This window comes from Eretmochelys imbricata, chromosome 18 (assembly GCF_965152235.1).
Source record: "Eretmochelys imbricata isolate rEreImb1 chromosome 18, rEreImb1.hap1, whole genome shotgun sequence".
In the NCBI taxonomy this organism is placed as follows: Eukaryota; Metazoa; Chordata; order Testudines; family Cheloniidae; genus Eretmochelys; species Eretmochelys imbricata.
The window spans coordinates 22,311,026-22,327,964 of record NC_135589.1 but is presented as its reverse complement, the minus strand read 5'-3'; the positions used below and the strand labels follow the sequence as shown (position 1 = coordinate 22,327,964).

Genomic DNA, 16,939 nt, shown 5'->3' with positions numbered 1-16,939 from the left:
CACAGCTCAGCCCCCCCCAGGGCAAAGCCTGCAGCAGCTTCGCTCTGTGCCCCACCCGCACCACACTGACCTCCAGCTCTCCGTTCTCAGCTGCGTCGTGCAGCGGCGTCCCCCCCCACTGGTCGGTGGTGATCTCTCCCCCGTGCAGAAGCAGCCAGCTCAGCACTTTGGCGTGGCCGCGGCTGGCAGCAAAGTGCATGGCCGTCGCCCCGTCGTCATCCTGCTCCGACAGGCTGATGCTGGTGAAGCTCATCTGTAAAATGGAGAGAGGCAGCGTGGGCCAAGCCCTGTCCATGGAGTGACACTGCAGCAGCCAGGACCCCAGCAGCAGTGCCTGGCGTCTCTGGGCCAACGGAGCAGGAGCCTGGAGTCCCCGGCAGCTCGGGGGGGCGCGCCGGCAGGGCGACTGGGGCCCGTCTGCTCCAGAACGTCAAGGTGAGCCTTAACCAGCGTGAGAGGCTGCGTGGCAGGCACCCGGTGCAGGAGCGGCAGCCTGGGCTCAGCGCAAGTTGCTTGGAGCAGGGGTAACCAGCCCTCCGTCAGCTGTTCTTGTGCTGACCCTGGTCCTCTCGCAGAGTCAAGGCCAGTTCAAGCGACCCCAGAGCGAGCTGCCGCTCAGACAAGCCCTTCGACAGGGTCTGGGCGGTGCCCGGCTCCGAGTTCCCGCACGGCCGCGGGCACGGCCCTTTAATCTGTAGCAGCCTCAGCTCCCTGCGCGCCCTGTGACACTGGGTGCAAATTCCACGGGCCTGGAAATGGGGACGTGACCCAGCCCGGGGCTGAGCGCCCCCCGGCACCATGTGCAATTACACCGGCGTCGCCAAGGCAAAGCTCCTGCTCTCAACCCCGCCCCCAAAGCCCCTCCCACCCCGTGCCCAGACCGCCCTCGGCGCGATCGCCTGCCAGGCGGCCGTGTGCAGGGGCCCTGGCACAGGAAGGACTCACCAGCCAGACGATGACGCTGTTGTGGCCCATCTGAGCAGCCGCATGGAGCGGGGTCATGCCATCGTTGGCGCGCACGTGGGGCTCTGCCCCGCAGTCCTTCACCAAGTACTGGATGATTTCCAGGTGGCCTTCCTGGCAGGCTAGGTAGAGGGGAGTGGCACCGTTCTTGGTCTGGGCACTGACACTGCTGCAAATGAGAACAAGGCAGGCTGGGGAGCTGGTTGCTTTAAATCTCCTTTGCCCTGCCCCAAACGAAGTCACACAGCCGGGGGAAAACACTGCTCTGGGTTCCTGGGTCTCAGGCGGTTGTCAGCAGGGATGGGGAGATGCCTCCTGCCCTGTTATGGCATGACCCAGCCCCCCAGGTACAACACACTGGCTCAGCTGCCCTGCGCCCTGCTATGGGGTGACCGCCCCGTGGGTCTGACACATTGTGACGGGTTTCCAGGTGCCGTCCGGACCAGTGAAAGGCTGTGTCAACCCTTGCCTGTAACCCTGGGTGCCTCACAATGCTTTGCCGCTGCACCTCCCAGCCTGGGACACTCCCAACCAGCCTACCAGCGTGCAGGTCACACCCTGAGTCAGAGCCGTCCCTTGGGTAGGGCGAATCGGGGAGACCGCTCCAGGCCCCGCACTTTGGGGGCCCCGTGGGCCAGTGCAGTCAGTCCCGGAAGACATAAGTGTGGGAACTAGGGGAGCAGGGGGCGGGTGTGTGGCTGCAGCACCCCCAGGCTCCAGGCTGCCGGCCCTGCACACCCGGGGATCTGCTGCTGCCCCACGCCTGGGGCCCTGATGCCAATGCAGAGTGGGGCACCCAAGCCAGTGGGGGCTGATTTGTCCTGGGACCCGCATCCCCCTGGGGAAGGCCCTGCCATGCCCTGAGTGTCTGTGTAGCAGACAGCCCTGGGCCAGCAGCTCCGACCCCAGCAGCCTGGCTACAGTCCCACCATCCCCTTCTGGCTCCCTCCAGCCTTGGGTTGCAACCAACAAGGTGACTCCAACACACTCCCCATCCCAAATGTTCCCCAAACCGTGTGCTTTGCAATGGCCAGCCCTCTCTTGGACAGATCAGAGAAACTAAGGGGCCCTTCATTCCTCTAAAGACACAAAAGCACATCCAGCAAGGTTCAGTCTTTGCCTAAGCAGGTTTCTCATTCAGTTCCCGGAGACTTTAAGCCCCCTTGGTCCAAGGACCCATCTTTCTCAGCTTGCAAGGGTATCTGTCTAGTGATGGATGCCAGGGTGGCTTCTCTCCTGGCTTATGTCTTCCAAAGTTCAATGGACTTGTTTCAAGGGCAGGATGACCTCATGCTGTTCTTCCCTTTCTGTGGGCTTCCTGTCCCCGTATGATTTCTGTGTCAATGGAGCTTCCACTGTTTTCATTCCACCCTGCTTAATTTACACAGGAGACAGGTAGAGAGCTGTGACTTTCCCTCCTGTGGGAGGGAACCTCTTTCTCCCTGTTTGGCCACAGACTTTAAAGCATAATATCATTCAGTAACCCTCTTTCCTCATAGAGCAACACTATGGACAAGTCCCAAGGATATCAGTCACCAGCGTGTCATGAATGTTCAGAAAAGACCTCTCTCTATCCACTGTTGTAGTACAGTAATATGGGACACAATCACTGATTCAATAGCTTATCACTAGAGTTCCAGCCCCCTTCCCCCTCATCTTTATAGACCAGTAAATCTTTGAAATGGATTCTTCGGAAAAGTAAAACTACACTACAAAATTGTGTCAACCTAAGGTACATCTGCATGGAGCCACCGCCGTAATGAAATGGCTTTTGAGTGTCCACATTACACTCCTTGTGTCGAGAGCGTGCAGCCTCACCCGGAGCGCTTGGACCGACAGTCACAGCTGACGTAAGCGACGCAGGTTTGCACGGACACTGCATCCCCCTAACTACATTGACGTTGACTCTGACCACTTGTGGAGGCGGAGTTAACATCAGTGTAAAGGGGTGGGTACGTCGACGGGAGCGAAATCTTAGTCTAGACACCTACAGAGTTAGGTCAACAAGCTGCCTTGTGTCGCCCTAGCTCGGTAGTGTGCCAGGCCGTTGTCTAGTCAACCTTGTTGACAACTCCTCTTGACACGCCTGATTTAAACGCACTGTAGTGATAATTCCAGCATATAGCCACCACTCCTTACACCCACCACGTACATACCTCACACACAAATATTAATGATCAGAGTTATTCGTTTTCAAATGAAACCTCACAAAGCATATTCCGTACAAAGATCATTACAATAGTGTGTAGGGTGTGACTATAGGGGTGCTTTGTGTCACACATAACATCACTTAATTGCCCTCTCTAGGGGCTGGTCTGCATGGAGGATAAAAGCCTGCAGCAGCTACCAGACTTACCCCTGTAGTTCTGGTGGAAGAGAGCTGAGCTTTCTAGTGGTCCAGGCCCTAGGTTCAGTCCCTGCTGACCCATGGCAGGGGCTGTTACATGTTCGTTGGGATGCTCGCTGCTCTGCCGGGGAAGCCACTGAAGGGGTTGGTGCAGAGCTTCCACACCGGTTAAATAATGCCACATCCTCCCAGACAGTTTGGGATTCCCAAACACCTCCCAGGCACGTGCCCCAGGCTGCCTGGACATGCACACGCCCCACACCACTTGGCCGTGCTGGCAGGGAGGGCACGTGGGCTGGAGATGTCTACAGGGACACAGGCACCCCAGCAGGAGAAGTGGCCAGGATAAGGCCCAGAGCCCGGGGAACACGAATCGGGGAGGGGAAAGGATAAATCTCCAGTGAGGGGCTGAGCGCTTGGATCCTGTGGGGACTGGCATGACGTGATGCCCAGACAGGCCGGGCACAGGGAAGGATGCAGCAGCTCGCTGGAGATGCTCAGGGCAGGCAGGAGCCAGGAGGACAGAGAGGCTGAGAGGGCCCTGTTGCAGACAGCAGAGCACATGCCACAGGCAGGGGGAGCAGCCTCCCCTGCACTGCCCCCACCCAGCCGTCCTCCAGAAGGGAGCGCCATGTGTGACCATGGGGGGTGCATTACGCCTGTGTTAGCCCCCGAGGCTAACACCCCTCTGCTCTGCTCTCGCTCGGCGTTTCCCTTGTTCCCCGTGCAGATGCAGCAGCCGCCACAGGAGGTCATCCCGTTAATAAGTGTGCTTAGGCTAATCTCGTTCCTTCGGCTGTTTTTGGACACTGCAATTTCGCAGTATTTTCAAATAAGCAGATTAGGCGTCCAATAAACACAGACACTGCGGCCGGCCCTGCCCATCACAGCAGAGGAAGAAGCTGTAATGAAATAATTGGGATGATGAAGAACCCACCCAGCAATGTAATTGTGATGAAGCGGGACTGTTCTTAATGTTTGCTCTGAATATTGTGGGGTTGCCTCAGTTTCCCCTAGGCAGTTCTTAAGTATCTAGGGGGTGGGGTAAGGGTGTATGATCCTTGCAGAGCCCTGGAGGGCAGGTGTGTGCAGGGGTCTGGACACAGAGAATGGCCGACACCCTGTTTCCTGGCAACTGATGGCCTGGGCCCTTCCCCCCTGCAAGGTGAGAGCTAAAGGGTTGGAGAACAAAGGAATCAGGTGACCTCCTGGCCCAGAAAAGGGACAAAGCCCAGAGGAGGAGGGGCTGGAGAGAGTTTCAGTTTGGGCTGGCTGGAGACATGGAGTGAAGGGCAGATGTGGTTGTCTGGCTCACTGCCCCCCAAAATGGACCCAGCTGAGGGGTCCTGTTCTCTGCACCTACAAGCTCTGTTTTAGACCAGGTTCGTGTCGTCTAATAAACCTTCTGTTTTACTGGCTGGCAGAGAGTCCCGTCTGACTGCGGAGTTGGGGGGCAGGACCCTCTGGCTTCCCCAGGACCCCGCCGGGGCGGACTCGCTGTGGGAAGCGCACGGAGGGGCAGAGGAGGCTGAATGCTCCGAGGTCAGACCCAGGAAGGGGGAAGCTGTGTGAGCTGTGTGTCCTGCAGACAGGCTGCTCACAGAGAGGAGGCTTCCCCAGAGTCCTGCCTGGCTTCATAGGGAGCAGTTCCCGAGCATCGCCCGGGGACTCCATGACAGTAATTACTTGGGCTGGTGGCTTGAACAATACGCCCAACCCGAGTGTTAGCAACGAGAGGAGCCGGCAGAATCGCCTCAGCTCTGGGATTCCTCCGGCTGGGTGCAAGGCGAGGCCCCCATGGCAGCGTGGGCTCCCCCTCGGCTCACAGCTCTGGTTCCCTTTCAGCTGGGACCCAGAAGTGCAGCAGAGAGTGAGCTGAGGGGGGCAAAGCCCGCCAGCCCGCCCTGAGTGTCCAGGCTCGGTACTGGGCCGCTTTGAGGGCCGCCACTGTCCCTGGCTGATCGGCTCGGAGCAGGGCTCCACAGGGCCTGCCTCAGACACGCTCCGCAGGGATGTGCTAATATGGTCACGAGCTATTTTTTAGGCTTCTGGCACTTCCGTACGCAGTCTCATTGGTGCCCCGGCCCTGGCATTGCCGATGGGCAGGCGGTGTTCAGAGCCCGCAGATCCCCCCAGCCCCATCCTGTCGCAGCGAAGCCCCGTGCAGCCCTGCCGTGCAGTGGGGCAAAGCGGCAGCGTGGCAGTGGCCATGGGCATGAGGGCCAGATCCCACACTCCTTCCACCAGCACCGCTCCCGCTGCCTGCAGTACGGACTGCGGGGGGAGGGGCTGAGAGGGTGGCGGGTCTCCGTTCTCCCTCCCCAGGGGAAGCAATTGGCTGCATGGAGTATGACTCCCCTTTGGGACACGCTGCTTTTGCAGGGCCCTGCACTGCGCAGTATCACACAGACCACGGACGGCTGGGCAGCCCGCTGTACGACAGGCCCTGACAGCTGGCCTAGAACTGTGAGTTTCGCCCTGGGAAAGGGGAGCGAAGGAGATGCCAGCGTTGGGCACAAGCACTAGGCAGCGGCGAGCAATGCCCCTTCAACTGGGAAGGCCCTACGCCAGCTGGCACAGCGAGGGGAACCTCCCATAGCAAGGGCTCTTGAGACGTGAGCTCAGCTGGGATCCAGGAGCAGCTGCACCACACAATGGCTGGCATCCCTCGGGATAGCCGGCCGTGAATGCAGGACACTCGCTGCAGCTCAGGGGGCTCATCCAAACGGGTCCAAATTCAGGCCTCGCCCATCCCCCAGCACACTCCACGGGTTCAGCCTGGCACTGAGCTGACCAATCCCATGACGTGTTATTGCTGGGGGCTAATGCCAGGTGGGGACACAGCAATGCCAGGGCATGGGAGGTGCTGCCCAGTCAGGCCCTCACCTACAGCCCGGTGCCCCCGAGTCCACCAGCAGACACAGGGACTGACCAGGAATGCTGGGGTGGGATGCAATGAAGCACAAAGAATTCCTTCACTCCAGCCCCCTCCCCAGGCCATGCCCTGAGCACACCTGGCGCCCAGGCCCAGCGCAGGGCAGTGCCACCCTTGGCATTTTCCCTGCCAGCGCTAGAATGTCTCCCCAGCGCCACCTGCCCGGAGCCGGGGTGGCGGGAACAGTTCTCCTCCTCCTCTGAGAGTGGGACCAACAGGCACGCAGAGCGGACGGCTGGGCCGAGGCTACGTGGCAAGCCGGCAGCACAGCCCGGGAACAGAGCTGCCATGCGGCAGTGCCCTCCTTGAGCTAGGAATGGGGGGAGACCCCTCCCGACACACACTGCAGCAATTCTCTCAGCAGTTAACCTGCTCATGGAGGGGTGTTCTGCTCAGCCCCACCCGCTCCACCCAGAGCTTATTCTGAACACCGTTCTCCCAGGGAGCGGTCTCTGGGCTCAGCGGCCTGAAAGCCACGGGGACCTGTTCAAACTACCCCAGCACTCACAGAGGGCCAGTGAAACTCCCTAGGGCAGTGCCCAACTCCGAGAAAGCCGCGCTTGCTATCCACTGCGTCGGGGCTGGGAACGCCAACGGGCCAGGCCTGCATGGACCCAGCCTGGGTCCCAGGGATCACGGGATGTCACTCTGCTGAAGGCAGGTGCCCAGCGCTCAGCACTTTACCAGGAAGAAATTCCCCCAGTGAAAGCCCTGTGACGTCAGGATAAATCGAGACCAGTGGGCTACCAAGGGTCTGCTATTAGTAGCCTGCTGCTAACCACTGGTGGCCAACAATCCTAGGGACAGTATCTAGGCGGTAACTACACTCAGATGGGCTACAGGCTGTCCTCAGGTGCCAGGAGCCCCACTCCCTCAGTCCCCCGCCCCTTTTCTCTCTCCACTTGCTCATGCCCAGGTCCGGCACCACATCGACCCACGCTAAGCGTACAGTCGGCAGCTCCCCTGCACCTGAACTCACAGCTGCAGCCCATTGCTCCTGAGGATTTCTTTTCAGCGCTCTCCTACGGCTTCCTTCCTCCCTCCAGTGCACATGGCTGCAGGTTACCAGCCCCAAGGCTGCAGAGACTCACGCGCTCAGAGCCTGCACCACAGGACAGCACTAGAGCGGTGCGAATCCGTCGCCCAGCTGCAGCCACAAGCCATGGCTGCAAGGCAAGTGGCCTTTGCAAATAGACTGACTGGCCCCAAAAGGGCACATTTATTCTGCACAATCATTAGAAGCAAAGAGCTTTGGGCCAAATCTATCGCCGATGTAAATCCCTGGGATTCAGTGAAGTTGCACCGAGCATGACTCAGCCCGCGGTGCCAGGTGCTTCCCTGCCCAGGCCTTGCCTCAAGTCCGGGAACTCAGAGCAAGTCGCTGTAGGACAGAGAACTCCAGCCTGCTTCCCTGTCTCAACAGGGGGGTGGGCAAATGGGCTGTGGCTGCACCCCCTGCCCGGGGGCTGCTGGGATTGTAAAAGCTCCACACAAGCGATCAGGCGAAGCCCATCCTGCCAGGGAGGGGGCCTGGCACTGCTACTGAGCAGGCTGTCAAGCCATGGTGCGGCTGGTAGAGACACAACACAAAGAGGAGGAAAACCGGCCAATGTATGGGGGAGGGAAGAGGGGCAGGAGGCGACGGCTTGGGGGAGCCAGGGAATAGGAATTTGGTGATTTCCGCTTCAGCCCTAGTTGTCACCACTGAGCCGCTGCTTGTTGGTGGGGTCTATTTTAGGGCCTTGGGTGTTACACCAGGGACGAGACCAGAATGTGATGTCGGTGCACGGTCTCCTGTAGGCCGTGGCAGGTGGGAAGGGAACTGGGCCCCGGAGGTGGCACTGAAGGTAGTGGGGGATGCAGAGAGAGAAGCAGCCGGTCGCTGGGTCACTGCCATGCACTCTGCATGGGGTTTGAGGGAACAGGTCGGGACGGATGCCAGGCTGAGAGCAGCTCCAGAGAGGACCGCGGCCTGCTCAGGATAAACCCGCGGCAGGCAGCGGGCAGCAGCATCACAAGCTTCTTTTTCCCATAGCCGCCCTCCTGACCAGCCAGGGCCCCTGCACAGGGGTGCCTCCTGCTTGTGCATGTATCCAGGGCGCTCTGCCAACCGCAGCCCCACTGCCCAGCAGGGATGGTGTTTTCGCGGGTGTGGAGACCTGCTCAATGGGATCTGCAGCCACCACCCAGACTCATTTCCTAGCCGGCCAGTGCTGGATTTCATGCAGCGACTGGTGCTAGCTCCGACCAGCCCAAGTGCCACGCACGCTAGGAACACACCTGGGGGGCTGCCAATTAGAAACCAGCACTTGGAGCCAGTGTCTCTACAGAGCCCCCAGAATACGCTGGCTCTGGGGCTTGCCACAGGGAGCTGGGTTATTGAGCCCTCAATAAAAACCTGTTGAATATTTTAAGAAGGAAGAGCAATAAATACTCTGCTCTGTTATCCAAAAGATCCCAGGCACCTTAATAATTGATCCCTGTAACTCTGAGAAGGGCTGAGGCTGCAGCTGAGGTGCAGCGGCTGCCCTGGACCCAGGGCTTGGGCGGCCTGTGGGGAGCACAGTCACTGCTTCCATGTGTGGGGAGCTAGCGGGAGGGGCAGGGTCTCGTGCCCTCTCTGGGCGGGCAGGTGGTGACATCTCCAGGGAGGCTGGAACCAGCCCTTTGCAGTCAATCAGTATTGGATGTTCTGCCCAACACCCCTCCCCCTGTACCCACTGCCCCACGCCCACCGCCGCCCCTGCATGCCAACAGCTCCTGCCACCCCTCACACTGCCACCCTGTGCCCACTGCCCCACGCCCACCGCCGCCCCTGCATGCCAACAGCTCCTGCCACCCCTCACACTGCCACCCCCACACACTGCCACCCTGTGCCCACTGCCCCACGCCCACCGCCGCCCCTGCATGCCAACAGCTCCTGCCACCCCACACACTGCCACCCTGTGCCCACTGCCCCACGGCCACCGCCGCCCCTGCATGCCAACAGCTCCTGCCACCCCTCACACTGCCACCCCGTGCCCACTGCCCCATGCCCACTGCCGCCCCTGCATGCCAACAGCTCCTGCCACCCCTCACACTGCCACCCCGTGCCCACTGCCCCATGCCCACTGCCGCCCCTGCATGCCAACAGCTCCTGCCACCCCTCACACTGCCACCCCGTGCCCACTGCCCCACGCCCACCACCGCCCCTGCATGCCAACAGCTCCTGCCACCCCTCACACTGCCACCCCGTGCCCACTGCCCCATGCCCACTGCCGCCCCTGCATGCCAACAGCTCCTGCCACCCCTCACACTGCCACCCCGTGCCCACTGCCCCACGCCCACCACCGCCCCTGCATGCCAACAGCTCCTGCCACCCCACACACTGCCACCCTGTGCCCACTGCCCCACGCCCACCGCCGCCCCTGCATGCCAACAGCTCCTGCCACCCCACACACTGCCACCCCGTGCCCACAGCCCCACGCCCACCGCCGCCCCTGCATGCCAACAGCTCCTGCCACCCCCACACACTGCCACCCTGTGCCCACTGCCCCACGCCCACCGCCGCCCCTGCATGCCAACAGCTCCTGCCACCCCCACACACTGCCACCCCCACACACTGCCACCCTGTGCCCACTGCCCCACGCCCACCGCCGCCCCTGCATGCCAACAGCTCCTGCCATCCCCACACACTGCCACCCTGTGCCCACTGCCCCACGCCCACCGCCGCCTCTGCATGCCAACAGCTCCTGCCACCCCTCACACTGCCACCCCGTGCCCACAGCCCCACGCCCACCGCCGCCCCTGCATGCCAACAGCTCCTGCCACCCCGCACACTGCCACCCTGTGCCCACTGCCCCACGCCCACCGCCGCCCCTGCATGCCAACAGCTCCTGCCACCCCCACACACTGCCACCCCGTGGCCACTGCCCCACGCCCACCGCCGCCCCTGCATGCCAACAGCTCCTGCCACCCCCACACACTGCCACCCCCACACACTGCCACCCTGTGCCCACTGCCCCACGCCCACCGCCGCCCCTGCATGCCAACAGCTCCTGCCATCCCCACACACTGCCACCCTGTGCCCACTGCCCCACGCCCACCGCCGCCCCTGCATGCCAACAGCTCCTGCCACCCCTCACACTGCCACCCTGTGCCCACTGCCCCACGCCCACCGCCGCCCCTGCATGCCAACAGCTCCTGCCACCCCTCACACTGCCACCCTGTGCCCACTGCCCCACGCCCACCGCCGCCCCTGCATGCCAACAGCTCCTGCCACCCCTCACACTGCCACCCTGTGCCCACTGCCCCACGCCCACCGCCGCCCCTGCATGCCAACAGCTCCTGCCACCCCTCACACTGCCACCCCGTGCCCACTGCCCCACGCCCACCGCCGCCCCTGCATGCCAACAGCTCCTGCCACCCCTCACACTGCCACCCCGTGCCCACTGCCCCACGCCCACCGCCGCCCCTGCATGCCAACAGCTCCTGCCACCCCTCACACTGCCACCCCGTGCCCACTGCCCCACGCCCACCGCCGCCCCTGCATGCCAACAGCTCCTGCCACCCCCACACACTGCCACCCCGTGCCCACTGCCCCATGCCCACCGCCGCCCCTGCATGCCAACAGCTCCTGCCATCCCCACACACTGCCACCCCGTGCCCACAGCCCCACGCCCACCGCTGCCCCTGCATGCCAACAGCTCCTGCCACCCCCACACACTGCCACCCCCCACACACTGCCACCCTGTGCCCACTGCCCCACGCCCACCGCCGCCCCTGCATGGCAACAGCTCCTGCCACCCCGCACACTGCCACCCCGTGCCCACTGCCCCATGCCCACCGCCGCCCCTGCATGCCAACAGCTCCTGCCACCCCCACACACCGCCACCCCGTGCCCACTGCCCCACGCCCACCACCGCCCCTGCATGCCAACAGCTCCTGCCACCCCCACACACTGCCACCCTGTGCCCACTGCCCCACGCCCGCCGCTGCCCCTGCATGCCAACAGCTCCTGCCACCCCTCACACTGCCACCCCGTGCCCACTGCCCCATGCCCACCGCCGCCCCTGCATGCGTACCACAGCTCCTGCCACCCCGTGCCCACCACCACGCCTGTCGCAGGCTTCCTGGCCAGTGCTTCCAGAGCAGCATATGGATGTGCAGGCAAAGGGCCCACATGTGGGTAGCACTTAAGTGCTCTTCTGTTTTTTAACATTTTAAATCTGTTAATTAACTCACGGCTAATGGCACTTGACCGGATTAGCTGCTAATCGTGTGAATGGGCACATTTTAAATCCATAATTGCCAGTTCCCAAGTAATCTAGAATGGGTTCATCTGTGCAGGTTCAGTTTTGCTTAATGCAGCCTATGATTTGGGCCTATCGGCAAATTGAATGTGTGAGTGAAGTGCTTTGCCATATGCCAGTGACCTCCGGATTGTCTCCGCACCAGCTGCTGGGTTTTGTAGCTCTCTCGTACCTTTGTCTGGTCTGCCCATGGGACACCCGGTCTGTTTAATACCCTGGCAGCACTGACGGTCTGTGCTAAACCCACCATCATCCAGAGCTGCACCCGGTGTGGTCACCTCTTGGGGGAGATGGGTGGGTCATGGTCACTGCGTTGAGTGAACCTGCACAGGGCCTGACTCTGACCGCCTGCTGATTTTCCTCTGGTGCAATTCCTTTGACTTCAGCCTGGTTACTCCTGATTTACACAGGTGGCAGTGACAGCAGAATCTGGCCCTGGAGCGCTAATATCACATTTGCTGGGGCTGGTTCTGAGCGTGCTCAGGTTTGCCATTTCCCGTGGGCAGAATGTGAGCAATCCAGGCGCAAGAGCCAGAAGGGCATGAGGAACGAACCGGCAGCTCTGTTCAGTGGAGATGCTGGGAAGGACTCGGGCGAATGTGGCCTCTGCAAAGGGCACCTGGGAAAGGGCACACGGTGCAACACTGCTCAGGTGCAGAAACCTGGGCCTGGCTTTGGAAACATCCCCGTGCGCACATGGCTCGACTGCTCGGTTCCGACTGGCGGCGGGCGCTGCCCAGCGGGAGGCGGAAGGGGCCAAGCCGTTATCTGAAGTACAAACCCTGCGCTCCACTTCACAGACTCCAGGCTAAAAAACAACTCCAGCAAAACATTGGGGGATGGGCTGGATTATGACCCAAGTTTTGGCAAATGGGGAAGGGCCTTTCTTCTGCTTCCCAGACCCTGGGTGAAAGGTGCCCCCTGCACTGACTGCTGGGGAAATTGAAGGGCCCCGGAAGCAAAGTGTTGCCATTTTGAACAAGGTAAAATGTCCTTTTGAAACCCCGAAACGGCATTTGCTGCAAGTGGCAACTTTACGTCTGGGATGAAATGTGCCAGTGACCCTGCGAGGAGCTGACGCTGCCCAGGAATGCCTGGAACTCGCTGTCCCCATGGGTGAATGAACAGCTCTGAGTGCTGATCACGCTCGGGCATTTCAGAGCACGCTCCACTGGGGGCTCCTATTCTTTCAGCCCAGCAGGGGCCCTGCTGCCATTCAGATACGCCATATCTCCTCATTGCACGAGCAGAAGGAGCCTGCTGCACAAGGTACAGCCCTGTGCCTGCTGCCGGGCTAAGACTGCGGTAAATCGTTGCTTAGGGGACCTGCTCCGTTGTGCTGGGGGTTCGATAGCTAGAGTCGCTCTAAAGTGGCTATGGGCTGCAAGAAACACTGGGGCAAAACTGGGCAGGCGTTGCCCAACCCCCAGGCAGAGCACAGCTTGCTCTGCACCAGCTCCAGGAGGCGACAGTGAGACAAGCAGCAGCCTCAGAGCCGGAACAAACACAGTAACGGGCAGTGTCACTATCAGCTGGGTAGCTGCAGCCTGCGGTTCGAGACCCCCCGCCCCCCGTTGCTGCAGCTCAACGGGAGTGCTTGGGAGCAGCTGCCAGCGCAGTGGGGGTGTCCTGTCACCAAAAGAGGCAGCTCTCCGGGGAGTGGTCCCAGGCCTAGACATCACCCCACTCCCACTGGAGCAGGTCTGAAGTGGTGCAAGTTTGTCCTGTCCTTCTGCGTGGGCGCGAATTTTACCCTAGTAGGGATCTCGGAAGGGCAGCTCCAGCTCTTTCCGCCCGCAAGGGGCGAAGCACGTGTCCAGGAGCAAAGGGAATCCAGTGGGCATCGTTCTCTCCCTGTTTTCATGCTAGGCTGCCTCCGCCAACCCAGCGTGGCAGGCTGAGACGTGCCATGTGCTCCGCGCCGGGGGCTGCCCCACTGCCTCCGGCCTGCACTGAGACAACCTCTGAGGCCACGATCCCCGGACAGGCCCAGGCTCATGGCCAGGGCCTGCAAGAAGCCTGGAAGGGCTGGACTCCTGCTGCTCCCCAGGACAAGAGGGCAGCCTCTCTCCTGTGCTCCAGAGAGCTTGTCCCTGAACTTTCCCTTCCTTCGCTCAGGCCACGAACCCTTGTCCTACCATCACCCAGGCTGCTGATAATCCCTCCCTGCCTCAGGCTGCTCTCCTGATTCTCCTGTATCTGAGCCGCTCAGCAGAGGGGTCTGCAGCCGCTAAGGGGGAGCAAAGACCAAGGGAGGTGCTACATAGCCAGGAGGCAGGGGAAGCATCCCAGCTGAGGAGAGGCAGGGAGCAGAGTTAAAGGAGGGGAGGGGCAGAGGATTGCACTGGATTCTCCTACAAATAATCAGGGCTTATCCTCTGCCAGGGGAGTAGGCTGTGTCCCCTTCCCCGCCCACTCCCAGACCACAGGGGCACATGGGCGAAGGAGAGCCAGCCCTGGCCCTCCATCCATCTGGGTTAGCTTACTACAGGTTCGCTCTGCCGGTTACCATAGTGATCACAGCAAACAATGCGGGATGGAAACCAGCCACTTGTTCCCAGCGATCGCCACTAGCCAAGCTGATTAAGAATTAACGAGACAAAGCCTGCAGCTTGAGCCTGTGGCAGGGAGCGGGTTTAAAGTGTGCAGATTAGGGGCAGGCTTAGGAGGCCCGAACCAAGAGAGCTCCATCCAACGTCCTGAGACTTAACGGAACTAACCTGGTAGCGGCCGGAGTGCAGCAGCCTATTAATAACTTAAATTACTGTTGCTAATAATACTAGTTAAATTCATTTAATCGTTAAAGTTTAATGTATTCTTCAGGCTGGCCCCAGCTTGGGGACAGCATGTGGGCGGGAGCTGGCTAATGTCTCCAAAAGCAAACCTAGGGGTCTTTACGTCTCACTGTTTGCTGCAATAAGCAGCCCTAGAATACAGTCTCCCCAGTGCAGAAATAACTCAGCAGAGAGGGCGGGATTGGCCTGGTCCTGCTCTGAGCGCCACAGTCTGGGGCAGAGGCAGCTGGAAGCTATAGTTCATTTCGGGGTTCAATGTGTCAGATTGGTACTTAGCAGCAGGTGCCCATAGTGAAGGATCCTTTAGAAATACAAGGGGCAGACCGCTCATTGGCACCCATGCCAGCAGGTGAGGCCAGAGAGGCCAGCAGGTCCACCTTGTACCCAGGAACTCTGGCACCTGAGCTCAGACGTATGCCAAATTCTGGAAACGAGCCATTGCTCGGAGGGCCAGGGAGTGCTTGTTGGGAATGCTTCCCCTTGTGCCAGGAGGTAGAGGGAAAGGTGGCACCAGCATCCCAGCAATGGAGTCTCTCCTGGTAGCTCAGTCTGTAGAAGCCCAAGGGATTGGCTTTCTGGGAGCAAAGAGCATGAAACCAGCATTTCTGGGCTAGCCCAGCAGCCTGCTGGCTCATGCCCATCCCCCCTGAGCACCTCACTCAACCCGGGCGAATGAGATCTGAAAAGCCAGACCCACCCCCACCAGCTATTGTCCTGTGGCTTGGCTGGTGCAAGAGACACTCAGAGGGGCGGGGAGTCCCACACACTCGTGCTAACAATTGGCACACCGTAAAGAGTCATTCAGAAGAACGTCCCAGAGCCTGGGTGCTTCTCTGAACTATCAGCCGCTCTCCCATCGACTTAATGAATCCAGCCCCAACAAGCAGAGATAGCTGTGTTGGTGGGAGAAGCTCTGCCCACACAAGCACTTGTGTCGGTGTAACTTACAGCACTCAGGGGGGTGATTTATTCACCCCACTGAGCCACATACATTCTGCCAACATACGCTGTAGGGTAGCCTCGGGGGCACCCAGCACGTGGGGTTGCGTACCTGACCATCTCGGCTAATAGCCATTGGAGGACCTATCCTCCAGGGACTTATCTAGCTCATTGTTGAACCAAGTTATACTTTTGTGTATACTTTCACAACATTCCCTGGCCAGAGGCTGACTGTGCATTGTGAAGTAGCACTCCCTGATGTTTATTTTAAACCTGCTGCCTATTAATCTCAATGGGTGACCCCTGTGTTATGTGAAGGGGTAACTAACACTTCCCCATTCACTTTCTCTACAGCAGTCATGATTTTACAGCCCTCTGTCATCTCCTCCCCCAGTCGTCTCTTTTCCAAGCTGAACAGTTCCAGTCGTATTAATCTCTCCTCCTGCTGAAGCTGTTCCAGACCCTCAGTCATCTGTGGGCCCTTCTCTGTGCTTTTCCCAATTTCAATATATCTTTTTTGAGATGGGGTGACCAGCCCTGGGTGCAGTATTCAAGGTGTGGGCGTGCCGTGGGTTTATATAGTGGCGTTAGGATATTTACTGTCATCTTATCTGTCCTCTTCCTGATGGTTCCTAGCGTTCTGTTAGCGTAGTTAGGTTGCCCAGCACTTTCCATTAGAAGTGCCTGTTTGCAGTTGCTTATGGCTTTGTCACGCTATAACCATTTGGGCTGAAATTTTCCAGACCAGGCATCTGCCTCAAGCTGTTTCTTTGGGGTAAATTTCAGCAAAATCAGTTCAGCCATGTCCATGCTCTGCCTTGAGTGCAGGGGACTGGACTAGATGACCTCTCGAGGTCCCTGCCAGTCCTGCACTTCTATGAAAAATGAAATAAAGGAAAAATATGATTTGTTTGGTCAAGGTTAAAAAAATTTTTACAGCTGTTTTGTTGAGGAGCTTCACGTTCCAGAGCAGGCCCTTGAAAAGCAGCAGGGCAGGGGGTGAGCATGGGCTATTATTCTGTGTTCAGGAAGGCTCCTGTCCCTGTAAAAATCCACCAAATTTGGCCAGGTTCTGAGCTCGGAAAATCAGTTCACAAAAGCTCAGGCAGCATGGCGGAGAAGGAGGAAGTAATCTGATGTGAATGCAGAAGGTGGGGGCACGGGTAAAGCCAGGTGGTGGGTAACAGGAACAAACTGGAGGGGGCAGGGGGCAGGGTGTGTCTGAGTGTGTGTGTGTGGGGGGAGAATGATGGGGCAAAAGGGTCTGTAGCCACTAGAGAACACTCCTGTCCAGAACATGGAATGGAATCCAGGATTCCTGAGGCCCAACGTTCCCCTGCTGCCTGGCAAATGGTGCGGCTCATTGCCCTCTTGTGACTAGCCCACAGAGAAGATAAAAACCTTCTACTACTACCAGTTACTGATTTCCTCAGGTGCAAAAAGGAGCCTTAATTCTGGTATTTCCTAGCTTCTGGGTGCTTGACTTTGCAGCCTTTCCTGGTCTTTCAGCACAGCTTTTGTCTGCAATACAGATACAAACACACTGTCGTTCCTCCCCATTTGAACTGTAACGCTGCAGCCTGCCCGTTAGCTGGTGTTGCGGCTCCCAGAGGTAGAATTTCAAGGCTTGTAATGGAGCCTCCCATCGGGCAGTTGGCAGGAAGTACTG

The 16,939-nt window shown here is 59.6% G+C and overlaps 1 protein-coding gene across 1 annotated transcript in view; it reads right to left on the bottom strand.

Moving 5' to 3' along the window:
- Nucleotides 1-16,939, bottom strand: part of ESPN (espin) — a 79,966-nt gene that overhangs the window by 49,190 nt on the left and 13,837 nt on the right. Inside the window, exons 3-4 of the mRNA XM_077837355.1 lie at nucleotides 946-1,132; nucleotides 71-253 (exon numbers count right to left, since the gene is read on the bottom strand). Of these exons, the coding sequence (XP_077693481.1) occupies nucleotides 71-253; nucleotides 946-1,132 (370 nt within the window). The remainder of the gene's footprint in view (nucleotides 1-70; nucleotides 254-945; nucleotides 1,133-16,939) is intronic.